The 13819-nt window shown below is 41.0% G+C and overlaps 1 protein-coding gene across 2 annotated transcripts in view; it reads left to right on the top strand.

The window, feature by feature from the left end:
• TRAPPC10 (trafficking protein particle complex subunit 10) overlaps positions 1–13819 on the top strand; it is a 58613-nt gene that overhangs the window by 12689 nt on the left and 32105 nt on the right. For both annotated transcript variants that reach the window (XM_048493331.1, XM_048493330.1), the window contains exons 2-8: positions 396–477; positions 2838–2973; positions 3511–3707; positions 6598–6793; positions 7482–7593; positions 7756–8003; positions 10066–10212. In XM_048493331.1, the coding sequence (XP_048349288.1) occupies positions 396–477; positions 2838–2973; positions 3511–3707; positions 6598–6793; positions 7482–7593; positions 7756–8003; positions 10066–10212 (1118 nt within the window). The remainder of the gene's footprint in view (positions 1–395; positions 478–2837; positions 2974–3510; positions 3708–6597; positions 6794–7481; positions 7594–7755; positions 8004–10065; positions 10213–13819) is intronic.

A 13819-nucleotide genomic window follows, 5' to 3' on the forward strand; every position in this document is an offset into this window, starting at 1 on the left:
GAGGACGTCTGGATGGGTGTTTCCCAGCTCGTTCTCAGGGAGACAGGATGTAGTTTTTTCGTCACTTCCTGGGAACCGGCTGGGCGGCCATCTTGACTCCAGTTTAAATCCTGTCTCTGCAGGGAGAACAGCGTCCTTTGGCAGCTCAGCTCCAAAACTTTTCTCGGTTCTAAATGGTGGTATTCGGTTGCTGTTAGTGATTCAGTGTGTTTTCTTCCACATACTTATATAAATAACATGACTGCTGTATTCATATTTTTATCCGGAATACCACTTGCCTGTGGCTGTGGAAGATCTTCAGAATGGAGTTAGGCATTAGAACTAATTTTGATCATTTAGTGTTTTTTGTGCATTTGACAAGAACAATGTTCGATTGTTATATTATTTTCTTTTAGGTGCTGGAGATCAGAATCTCTTCAGTTCTCTGTATCCCACACTTTCTCAGCAGCTCCCACGAGAGCCCATGGAATGGAGAAGGTAACAGAAATACTTCCTTTTTTAAAAAAGAAATCAGACAAGGAGTTAACATAGAATTAACACCTTGGCAATTTCTGTGAACTTAATACTTTTAAAATTATTTTGTTGCTTTTAAACAATGGAGAGTTTTTCCTGTATTTTACTGCTTTCTTATTGCAATGGCTATATTTAAGAACAATTCTATGCAGTAGCAAGTTGTGATGGACCTCCCACACCTTCCAATATAACCAGGGCAGGAAAACCACCCACTGATCTAGTTTGTCAGATTTTTCTGCCATTTTCACCTAAGGGAGTGAGTTGCTTCTATTATGGTAGTGTAAGATGGTAAGAAGCACTTTCCCTCAGCCCAGTTATACTCCCAACAAGGTGAAGGAAGCCCATTATTTTAAACTCTGTCTTAGCAAACCCCTTCTCAGGGCACACCAAATAATACTGAGGCAGATATAAATTAAACAGAATAAAATATTTATTTAATAAGAGATGAGATGAGAATGGGAGATGAAAAAATTGAAGAAAGGAATGGATAAGATAGGAGTCAATATATATATTTACAAAGAGAATTCTGGCAGATAAGCAGTATTTGTTTTCAGGCATAGGCTCAAATAATTTTGGTCAGTTTCAGTTATCTTAGATGTTCTTCAGTTAATACAGTTATTAGATGGTATAGTTCCTTATATGTTACTCTGGCTAATGGATTACTTCTCACGCACATGCAAGGGACTCCATATCAAGTGCTTGATAGCATGAACTTCAGTGTACCCTCAATATAGCTCCCTCTGCATTGATGAGAAATCTCTCAACATAAACATAAAATACTCTCTTTAGAGAAGCTCAAAGCAAAACGCAATATCCCAAACTAAATGGCATTTGGGATTTTTCTTCCCTCTTCCTGGAAGATTTATCCATCACTGGTTATATATATGGTTCTTCAGTCTGAGCCCCTCAATAACCAAACCACCAGTACACTCTGTGTATTATTTGCTTTAAACCACAGCACACAAGGCTGTCACACAGTAGGGCAAGCCAAAATCACACTGACTGTCACTACTTTTCTCAGAGTTGTTATGTTTTATCACAGCAAAGGCTAGATAACTGTTCATTTCAGGAACTTTAAACTCCAAAAGACTCTCAGATGGTTTTACACAGGGAGATAACCTGTGTAATGACATCAAGTCTTCTGTGACCAATCAAAGTGCAGTGTTGCCTCAGCCAATCAGGTGCCTTCCCTGTTCCCAGACTTCTGTGTCTCACTCTGAGTTTAAACAATAATGACTCCTGACATACTTGCACTTATTAAAACGCACTTTTCTCTGCATTCCCTAACGCAAGCCAATTGACTTAGAAGGTTGTAACACTGCTTAGGATTGTTCTGTTGATGTTCTAATGTTTACTTGGATTCTTTTTTTTAATTTAAATGCTATTCTGAGCTGTCCTGGATACTCTTTAGAGTGAAAGGCTAGTATAACAATTTGGCATCCTCTAACAGTATCATACCAAGAATTCCAATGCATTTGGAAGCCAAAAAGAATGATTACTAGTTCAGGGCTATGAAATAATACATGGCTATGGATCAGAGGTGTAACTGGGCCATAATGCGTCTGGTGCACGCTCTGTCCCCTCCTCCCCTTCCCCGTGGTGCCACACACCCCCACCGCCCCACACACACTTACCTTAGAGAAACAGTGCAGGCTGGAGAATCGACCTGTTTCCTTCAGGCTGAAAACGGCCTGGTGGGAACTACACTTCCCATGAAGTGTAGTTCCCACCAGGCTGTTTTCAGCCTGAAGAGAACAGGCTGCTTCTCCAGCCTGCACTGCTTCACTAAGGTAAGTGGGGGTGGGTGGGGGTGAATTTCTGTGCCCCTAGGCATGCGCCCAGTTCCACATGCCTCCCCCCGTACTCTGGTAGCGCCACCTCTGCTATGGATTGTTGTTCCTATTCTTAGTTATGCCCTGTTTTTCTTAAAAATGGTAAACATAACAAAATTAAATTCCGGCTAGAAGTGTCTTTAGCTCATACTTGAAACCGCTATTTCTTGATATATATGAATCATCTATGTGTTAGTAATAATAATAAAAAGTGAAAATTTCTCCAAATGAGACCTAAACATTTTCTGTTAGTTCCTAAATTTGGAAGAAATCCACACTCTTTTTTCTTGTAAAGGAAAATTAGAAGATTTTAGGTGACCCTGTATGAAGTTCAGATTATGCATTTATACATGAAGCTTCTACATTTAGATTTTCAGACAGTGTCCATGCTGTCTTACTTTGGTGTAAATGCTTGTTCTAGAGTCCCTTGATATATATTCTAACTCAGCTTTGTGTATATCAATTAATGTCAGTGTTTTATACACTCTACAGGTCTTATGGTCGAGCCCCTAAGATGATTCATCTAGAATCTAATTTTGTCCAATTTAAAGAAGAACTACTGCCTAAAGAAGGAAACAAAGCTCTACTAACATTTCCCTTTCTCCATATTTATTGGACAGAATGTTGTGTAAGTACTGGTCAAAGCAGGGATACAGAAATTGACCATGGTTAAGGCTGCCAACCTCCAAGTGGTGGCTAGAGATCTAATGGGATTATAACTGATCTCCAGGTGACAGAGATCAGTTCACCTGGAGAAAATGGCCACTTTGGAAGGTGGACTCTGCGGCATTATATGCCATTGAAGGCCATCCCCTTCCCAGGTTCTATCCCCAAAATCTCCATGTATTTTACAACCTGGAGCTGGCATCCTTACAATGGATGAAGGCGATTTGGATTGCATCTAGTTATGGCTGTATTCTAGGGCAAGATCTTACACTGGGGGTGAGGGATGTTTTGTACATCAGGCAGCAAAATAAACTTTATTTTTAACAATTTGTTCTGCTTGCATTAGCCAATTGTTGATTAAAAATCAAAAGTGGTCTGTCAAATAAAATTGTCACTATTCTAATTCAGTGGCATGAATTCTGATTTTTTTCTGGTGAAGTAGAATAAGCATTTCAGGTTTGTTCAACTAGTCAACCAGATCTTTGATTTATTTCTTTAGGACACAGAAGTATACAAAGCAACAGTAAAAGATGACATCACCAAATGGCAGAATGTTCTGAAAGTTCATAGCTCTATGGATTGGTTAATTGTGGTGGTAGAGTGTGATGCCAAGAAAAAAAACAAAACCAATATCCTTCCCCGAACATCTATAGTAGATAAAATAAGAAATGACTTCTGTAACAAACAGAGTGATAGGTAAGTTTTTGGTGCTGTTAAATGTAATTGGTGCTGTTTGTTGTTATGGAAGCGACTGTAGTCTTCAAAAGTATATCAATTTTTGATGGTGCAGCATTCAAGACATTAGTAGAGCATTGTTGAATCAGACCCTTGCTGTATCAGAGTAGTGGAGATAAGGAAGTTTGTTTCAGATTTTCATCTTGTTTTCATGGAGAGATTACACGTTACTGATTTTGGAGTTGTTCCTGTGTCTCTGTACATGGAGCAATTAGTTTTATAATCTTTGATTTACAGACTGGGAACTTGCTATAGGAATATTGAATGATATTCTCAGAATTTCAGTTTTGACAACTTTGAATAAACATCTTTTAAAAGCTTGAGATACAGTAATAAAACTTACCATGCAGCGGGGAAGCTAAACATTAACTTTTAAACACACTAATTTTATATTCATTTTGTGTTATTTTGAGAATTTTTCCTTTGCTAGAATTCAGATTTAATCTGAAGTTGCCTTCACTAGAATGCATTTTTGTAATTGACGTGATGGGCATTTTTTAGTTCCTGGCTTTTGTAGATGCAGGATGCTATTAGAAAAGAAAACTTTAATATTTGTTTGAGACAGTGTATTTTGAGTGTTTAAGTGGCTATGTCTTCATCTTTATGTAAGGGATGACAAAGTAATCCTTTGGAACCTAGTATAAACCTGGTAGTCTTTTTTTTTTGTTACTGGCAGGCCATTGTGTAATAATGTGCTGCTTGTTGCCAGCATCATGATTTTTGTCTAGTACTTGTCAGCAGGTTTGTTTTAGGAGATAATTTAGGGAGTTATTGGTAATCAAAACATGGCTTAAATTCTGCATCTGAATTGTAAATCTTTAGATTAAAAAGGGAGGAGAACATTAGATACTTTTTGGAAGCTGTTGCTAGAGCAAAGGATTAGAGAAAAATTATACATTTAGCCCGCCATTACAAGGCAATCAGTAGATATTAGCTTCATTTTTTTTGAGCTTCCAAGATCTTTGTTTTTTAAAAAAAATTATTTGGATAGTCGGACCCATTCCAATCCATACATGTATAACAATTTACATTTTATCCAAGCCATATAGCCCCCCCACCCCCCCTCCCGGAGTTGAATTCTTAACTGAATTCCTTAACTGAGCAGCAGCAGGTTCATTCTTTCCAGCATCTTCTCTCATCTTTCTTCTTTCACTCCAACTTCTCTCATCCAGTACGCATACAAAATCCATATCCTCATGATTTCATTCTGTCTATCCTGCCATAATTGGTTCCTGATGTTAGCTTCATGTCATGTTTCTTCTTAAATATGTAGTGCAAAAACGTATACAAATACTTCTAAAAGGTTGCATGTACTTCATCATTTGAGACGGGTGAAATGTGTTAAAAACAGCTAATAGTCAGAGGAAGAAGGAAGGAAGATGACTATTTTTGATCAATGAGCCATCCCCCAGTTTCCTGTGAACACTGGTGTGTGATGCCCTTTGGCAGTGTTTTTTGGCCTCAGGGATGGCTGAGGCGCTCTGCTTGATAGTGGTTCTACTCTTTCTGCATCTTTCCTAGTGGACACCTTTTGTTTTAAAAAATGTCTTCTTACAACAGATTCAGATTTGTGTTCAGCTTTGGTTGGTGGCTGTACTCTGATGAAAACTTTAACACTTCATTGGAGGAGTGAAAGGAACATTTTACCAGGCCTCAGATGCAGGAGAGCTCTCTGCTTCCAAACTACTGGTGTCAAAGAAGTGGTCCAGGGTCAGGGTGGTACCTCAACCTGCACAGGAGCGTTCCCAAAGTATGGCAGCCATCAAATCCTGTGTTAAGCCTCAAGCGTAGCCTGAATATTCCAGGGGAGACCATAATTTGTCTCAGTCTTCTTCAGGGATGTCACCGCTGCCAAAGAACAATTGGGTGTGACCCCACAAATGTTGACCCTCCTCCTTAGCCACCACTTTATAGGACAAGGAAACTCCTCTTTCAGTTTCTCTGGGGTGTGTGTGAAGAAATCATGGTAGCATTTCAAGGACCAAGAATTGCTCTGTTCAGCCTCAGAGCAATATGCTTCATACAGAGCCCCCCCAATCTCCTTCAAAGAGCCTATTCAAATCATAGAATCTTAGAGTTAGAAGAGACCACAAGGGCCATCAAGTCCAACCCCTGCCATGTAGGAACACACCATCTAAGCACCCCTGACAGATGGCCATCCAACCTCTGTTTAAAACCCTCCAAAGAAGGAGACTTCATTACACTCCGAGAAAATGTATTTCACTGTTAAACAGCCCTAACTGTCAGGAAGTTCCTCCTAATGTTTAGGTGGAATCTCTTTTCCTGCACCTTGAACCCATTACTCCTTGGAGCAGCAGAAAACAAGCTTGCTCCCTGTTCACATGACATCCCCTCAAATATTTAAACATGGTTATCATGTCACTCCTTAACCTTCTCTTTGCCAAACTAAACATACCCAGCTCCCTAAGTCTCTCCTTATAGGGCATGGATTCCAGACCTTTTACCATTTGGTCGCCCTCCTCTGAACCTGTTCCAACTTGTCAATATCCTTCTTGAATTGCGATGCTCAGAACTGTACACAGTATTCCAGGTGAGGTCTGACCAATGCAGAATAGAGGGGTACCACCACGTCCCTTGAGGTACCACTATAGGTACCACTATACTCCTATTGATGCATCCTAGAATTGCATTGGCTTTCTTGGCTGCCACATCACACTGCTGACTCATGTTCAGCTTGTGGTCTACTAAGACTCCCAGATCCCTTTCACATGTAGTGTTGTTAAGCCAGGTGTCACCCATCCTATATCTGTGCATTTCATGCTTTCTGATTTTAGTGGCAACTTCTTGTTTTATTTAGGTATCCTTGACCAAAATATTAATCTCTTTGCAGATGTGTAGTATTGTCTGACCCCTTGAAAGATTCTTCCCGCTCTCAGGAGTCATGGAATGCCTTCCTGACAAAACTCAGGACACTACTTCTTATGTCATTTACCAAAAACCTGGGCAAATTTGAGGATGACATGAGAACATTGAGGGAGAAGAGAACAGAACCAGGATGGAGTTTTTGTGAATATTTTATGGTTCAGGTATGTGAAATAGAGGGGAGCATAATGAGAAAATTATGTTATTTTCTCAGTCAGTCTAAAGTCTGAACTTTGTTTACTGGGCAGTTCACTTATAGCAATTTTTTGCATTAAGAATTTTTAATATCAGAGCCAGCATAGGCTATAATGCTGAATTCAGCACATCCAAGTAAACATATCTCCCAGAATGCCTTTTAGATATGGTATCTGAAGATACTAGAGGATATCAATTTTGTCCAAGAGATTCATGCTTTTTTTCTGAAAAAAACTGCTGTTGATTTCTGAAGGGGAATCTGTCAAGATGGGCAGTGAAAAATCAAGTGCATATTTGCTACAGTGTTTTTATATGTATTGTTGAAGGCGTTCACAGCCAGAATCACTGGGGTTCTGTGTGGTTTCCGGGCTTTATGGCCGTGTTCTAGCAACATTCTCCCCTGATGTTTCACCTGCATCTGTGGCTGGCATCTTCAGGGGATCTGATAGTATACTCCACTTGATTTCCTACTATCAGATTCTCTGAAGATGCCAGCCACAGATGCAGGCAAAACGTCAGGGAGAATGCTGCTAGAACACGGCCATACAGCTCGGAAACCACACAGAACCCCAGTGTTTTTATAGCTTATTAATTGCTTTGTACCCTAAACTGGATGCTACATACTAACACATGCTCTCTTTTTTTGGATATTAAAAGGAAGAGTTGGCCTTTGTCTTTGAAATGCTTCAGCAATTTGAGGATGCCCTAGTGCAGTATGATGAACTGGATGCCCTGTTCTCTCAATATGTTGTCAATTTTGGTGCTGGTGGTAAGTCCTTAAATCAGCAAGCGACATTACTTTTTTCCTTTGCAAAATTTGAAAGGAACAGTCCAAGTGTGTGAACTCAAGAGAAGCCGTAAAGCAGTACTGAACTGAGCAGAAGCTATGTGACTTACATAGTAAATTTTAATTGTTCCTTGATTTACTTAGATGGGGCAAATTGGCTGACGTTTTTCTGCCAGCCAGTGCGAAGTTGGAATGGGCTGGTCCTCCGCAAACCAATAGACATGGAGAAAAGAGAACTGATTCAGAACCAGGAAGCCACACTATTAGATTTGCGCAGTTACTTATTTTCTCGCCAGTGCACATTGCTAATCTTCCTTCAGAGGCCATGGGAAGTATCTCAGCGAGCGCTGGAACTCCTCCATAATTGTGTGCAAGAGCTAAAGCTTCTTGAAGTAAGTCAATGTAACCTTAATTAGCTAAGTGATGTATTCTTAAGCTTCCTTCCAAGTTGTTTATCACTTGCTGCAGATTACAGAAGTCAGTTAGGGTGACTAAAGGTTGAATGTCCTTTGGACAGTGTTTAGTAAGTTAATTATGTGAAAGTTTAGAGCATCTAGTTGGGAGGAAGTTGTTCTGTAATGTATACTGTAGTGTAAAACATGTCAGTCATAATACATGAAGGTAGGTAATATGCATTGTTCTCTTTGTGACAGCTAACTGTTTATTCTTGTAATAATATGGGATAGTGGAGTCAGGAAATTAATTTCGCAACATTCCATTTCAGTTGTTAAAAACAATCCTGTCTTTTAACTTGTTCTGTGGTCAGTGGTTCTCTAAATAGTGACATGATAACACTCATGAGATGTTTTTCATGGCTGTATCCTGGTTGCTTATACACTATTACAAATGAAATGAATCCAATTTTTGTAATAGGCTATCCCAGTCACAGGCTAGATTCAGATAGGAAAAATATTTGTGGAACATTTTAAAAGCTGAAGTGACTGACTGCTTCTGAGGAGCACAGTGAGGTCATCACCCACCTTTTGTTTTCTCAAAATGGATCCTGGTGGTTTAGAATGAAATACTACCTGCTTCCTAATATTCTGCAAGACAATATGAAAGACTTAATGGAAGGTCTTGTTGTGAATCCTTCCAGCACTTATACAATGTAAGACTGGGATGGAAAGAGGGCTGTAGGAAAGAGGAATTGTAGTGAGGCCAGCTAATTTTAAGCCGGACCCAGTGGCATAGGGGGGAAAATGGCACCTGGGGCAAAATAGCACCCAGGCCCCATCCTGCAGGGCCCCCGCCTCCACTTACCTTAGTGCAGTTGGCTGAACTCCAGGATCCTCCGGACTGCCCCTCCCCACAGGGCCACGCTGCCCCTTGCCGCCCCCCCCCCCCCCACTTACCTTCATTCAACCAGCTGCTCTTTGCAGTCGGCTGAACTCCAGGCTGCTCCGGGCTTCTGTCTGGCCTGGCCTGGTGGGGGAGGGGTGTGGGGCGATTTTCTGCCCCCCACGTAACCTCACGTGACCTTGGGGCATGGTGCCCCCTTGCCTTGTGGCAGCTACGCTTTTGACCGGGCCCCAAATTTTAGTAACATTTTTGGCCTGGTACTGGAACATTTCTGGATGTTTTGAGTCCATTTTCAGATGATGCACTCAAAATGCAAAAATGTGTTTGAGATGAGGCTGTAACTCAAATCTTGTATATATTCTTGCCACTCAGCACACCATTCTTATTATGGTTTAAGTTTTTTGTTCTGTAACCAACAGTTTGCTTGTATCAAACGTAAGTACAAACCATCCACGGCCACATTCTTGCTAGATGAAGGTAGTATACAATACATGATTCTGAGGGTTTCTGGGTACTGACCTAGTCCCAGTGCTGCATAATTAATTCCAAACTCCCAGAGTAGGCTTCAAAGTGAATATTTTAAGTCTCCTCTAATTTTTGCTGCAACAAATGTTATTTCTTGTCTTGTCTGATAAACCTAATATATTGTTTTTTCCTATACTTGGCTAATTCATATTTTTATGATTCATTTTTATACCTCCGTTTATGACTGATACTTTTACCTTTTATATTTCACTTTTTACTTGCCAGGGTCTTTCTTGTTAAAGGGCCTTTCCAGACTGCCATAAGCCATCTGTTTTTAGTGCCTTTATTTTTTAGCTTGTATATTTGCTTTGTGTTAGTGGCTACTTGCTTCTGATGGTGGTCTTTAGTCCTTTCAGAGACTGTGGTCTTTTGGTGGAAAAACCCCCATCTTCAGCTTTTTTTTCTATTCAGTTTTTGAGACAGAATTATTGTATCGTTTTTACTACTCACAGTGATTCATTATAATGTGGTGTTGGTGGTGAATTAAAATTCTTCCAAATGATAAGAATCATGAACTATTTTTTTATTACTTACCAACTCTCCTAAAAAGTTGGTTCTCTTTTTGGCAGACTACTTTCTGTTAGAATGAATTTTGTGTCTGAACAGAGCCTTTTACTGTTTGATCTTAAGGTCTCTGTTCCTCCCGGTGCTTTGGATTGTTGGGTGTTCTTGAGTTGCCAGGAGGTTCTGCAGAGAATAGAAGGCTGCTGTGATAGGTCTCAGATTGATGCCAATGTTTCTCACATGGTTGGCTTATGGAGTTATGCCACTGAAAAGGTAAGTCAAGTGGGCGGTGTGTTACTAAGCTATCGGTGACTGAGCTACAGTCTGACAAAGGGAGCTTTGACCTTTGGAAGCTTGTACTCTGAAAATCTTGTTGGTCTCTAAGGTTCTGCTGGACTTAAATTGCTGCGTTGGCAGGGGAGTTCATACAATTGGGAGAGGGGAGCTGACTCCTTTGGCTGGTCCCTTGAGCTTCCACTGCTGCATCGCTTTCTATTCCTAGGAGTCTTCTGACCTTCAGGATCAGCTTTTCAGTGGATTGCATGGAAAAGGGGGAAAAAGCTCTTCTGGGAACTCATTCATTCATTCACTCTAATTGATCATGTTTCATACGTGGATTTGAAATATACTGGAAGAGAGTGACTAGCGTGAATGAGGGTTGAAGTACGCTTTATGCTTTTTTTTCTGGGCCTACTTTAGGCTCCCAGTATCAAACTTGAAACTGCACAAGAGATGGAGGCTTAAGACCTCTCTCTCCACTTGCTGCAGTCCTCGTGCAAATCAGACTCCCACAAGCCTGTGAAACGTTTCAGAAATCACAAGGAGCTCTGGACACAGGACCCAGAAACAGTGTACAGTGCGGTTAATTACTCAGGCATGGCCATCCTACCAATATTAAGGTTTTCATACTGTTGATAGTAGTAGTAGTAGTAGAGAGAAGTTGGGCAGGTGGAACTTGTTTTATGATACTATGACAGGGCTTTGATTTACCTGCCCCAGATCCTTCCTTCATACAACTATTAAAGATTTGGGAGCAGTAAGACTGAAATGTTGCAATTCCTTCATGAACTTCATAAACTGTATAGACTAAAGATTTAATCATTTAGTCAACAAAGCTTATTTAGCTTTGACAAACTTTCATTTTTATTACATGTTTAATATCTATTTATGTTGCTGTTTTCATGAGCTCATAGCTGATGAGTGCCAAACAATCTTCAGTGTATGTTGTCCCATTTTTGTTCCTTTCTTAACTGCTTTGTGTCTGTTGATTGCCAGATGGTAGAGACTGACATTGAATGAGTATTGCAGTTGTGCCATGCTTGTAAGCCATGCTGAGGCATGTGGCTAGTTCTCGTGGGCAGACCGCATACTGAACCATATGTCTGATCCAGCAGTACAGTTCAGTTTAAAATTTTAATGCAGATTTTCTGAGAAATGCCGTAGAATTTTGGTTAAAGTAATTAAAATAATTAAAATTAATTTAAAAGGTTAGATCCGGTACTTATGCAATAAAGCGGGTTCACAGAAGAACTATTTTTTGCGTTAATATTGCAATTCACTGAAAGAATTGGAAGGTCCTCAGGAAAATCATGGAATACTGTATGAAGGGCTGAATTGAAGGGATGGTAGTGACAGAAATATTCCTCCCCTCTGCTGCTGTGAGTCTTTCCTTATGCAGAACTTGTGCAAATGTGTGATTTCTCATGATAAGCCCTTGCTGCTGTCCCTGGGCTGCATCTTGCACTATTCCCGGAGGACCCCCAAACTTAAAGTAGCTAAGTTTCAGGGGCTGCTTAGAAAGGCAGCTGGGCCCAGGAAGTCTTCAGTCACTGAGCAAGAAGCATGCAGTCATGGCAGTGAGCAAGGTTCCTGCCTGATGTGTACTCTCCTCTAAGAACATAAGAACATAAGAACAAGCCAGCTGGATCAGACCAGAGTCCATCTAGTCCAGCTCTCTGCTACTCGCAGTGGCCCACCAGGTACCTTTGGGAGCTCACATGCAGGATGTGAACGCAATGGCCTTCTGCGGCTGTTGCTCCCGATCACCTGGTCTGTTAAGGCATTTGCAGTCTAAGATCAAAGAGGATCAAGATTGGTAGCCATAAATCGACTTCTCCTCCATAAATCTGTCCAAGCCCCTTTTAAAGCTATCCAGGTTAGTGGCCATCACCACCTCCTGTGGCAGCATATTCCAAACACCAATCACACGTTGCGTGAAGAAGTGTTTCCTTTTATTAGTCCCAATTCTTCCCAGCATTTTTCAATGTATCCCCCCTGGTTCTAGTATTGTGAGAAAGAGAGAAAAATTTCTCTCTGTCAACATTTTCTACCCCATGCATAATTTTATAGACTTCAATCATATCTCCCCTTAGCCGCCTCCTCTCCAAACTAAAGAGTCCCAAACGCTGCAGCCTCTCCTCATAGGGAGGTGCTCCAGTCCCTCAATCATCCTTGTTGCCCTTCTCTGCACTTTTTCTATCTCCTCAATATCCTTTTTGAGATGTGGCGACCAGAACTGAACACAGTACTCCAAGTGCGGTCGCACCACTGCTTTATATAAGGGCATGACAATCTTTGCAGTTTTATTATCAATTCCTTTCCTAATGATCCCCAGCATAGAGTTTGCCTTTTTCACAGCTGCCATGCATTGAGTTGACATTCCCATGGAACTATCAACTAAGACGCCTAAATCCCTTTCCTGGTCTTTGACTGACCCCTGTAGCGTGTATGTGAAGTTTGGATTTTTTGCCCCTGTGTGCATCACTTTACATTTAGCTACATTGAACTGCATTTGCCATTTCTTAGCCCACTCACCTAATTTATCAAGATCCGCTTGGAGCTCTTCGCAATCCTTTGTGGTTCTCACCACCTCACATAATTTGGTATCATCTGCAAACTTGGCCACCACGCTACCCACCCCTACTTCCAGGTCATTTATGAATAAGTTAAAGAGCACTGGTCCCAAAACGGATCCTTGGGGGACACCACTCCCGACATCTCTCCATTGTGAGAACTTCCCATTTACACCCACTCTTTGTTTCCTGTTTCTCAACCAGTTTTTAATCCATAGGAGGACTTCCCCTCTTATTCCTTCATTGCTGAGTTTTCTCAACAGTCTCTGATGAGGAACTTTGTCAAAAGCCTTTTGGAAATCCAAGTAGACAATGTCCACCGGTTCACCCCTGTCCACATGCCTGTTTACACCCTCAAAGAACTCTAGTAAGTTTGTAAGACAGGATTTGCCTCTGCAAAAGCCATGCTGACTCTTTCTCAGCAGGTCTTGCTTTTCTACATGTTTTATAATTTTATCTTTAATGATAGATTCTACTAATTTACCAGGAACAGATGTCAAACTGACTGACCTGTAATTTCCGGGGCCCCCCTAGATCCTTTCTGAAAGATTGGTGTGACATTGGCCATCTTCCAGTCTTCAGGGATGGAGCCTGATTCCAGGGATAAGTTGCATATTAAAGTGAGAAGATCAGCAATTTCATGCTTGAGCTCTTTAAGAACTCTTGGGTGAATGCAATCTGGGCCAGGGGATTTGTTAACATTTAGTTTATCAATGGCTGCCAGAACTTCTTCCTTGTCTACCACTATCTTCGCTAGTTCCTTGGATTCGCCTCCTAAGAAGCTTGGTTCAGGTGCAGGAATGTTCCTCACCTCCTCTTGGGTGAAGACAGATGCAAATAATTCATTCAGCTTCTCTGCAATCTCCCTGCCATCTTTTAGCACACCCTTTGTTCCTTTGTCATCTAACGGGCCTACCGCTTCCCTTGCTGGCTTCCTGCTTTTGATGTACTTGAAGAACTGTTTGTTGCTGGTCTTGATGTTTGCAGCCATGCATTCCTCATAATCCTTTTTTGCCTCCCTTACAGCT

Source organism: Sphaerodactylus townsendi, linkage group LG04 (genome assembly GCF_021028975.2).
Source record: "Sphaerodactylus townsendi isolate TG3544 linkage group LG04, MPM_Stown_v2.3, whole genome shotgun sequence".
Classification (NCBI taxonomy): Eukaryota; Metazoa; Chordata; class Lepidosauria; order Squamata; family Sphaerodactylidae; genus Sphaerodactylus; species Sphaerodactylus townsendi.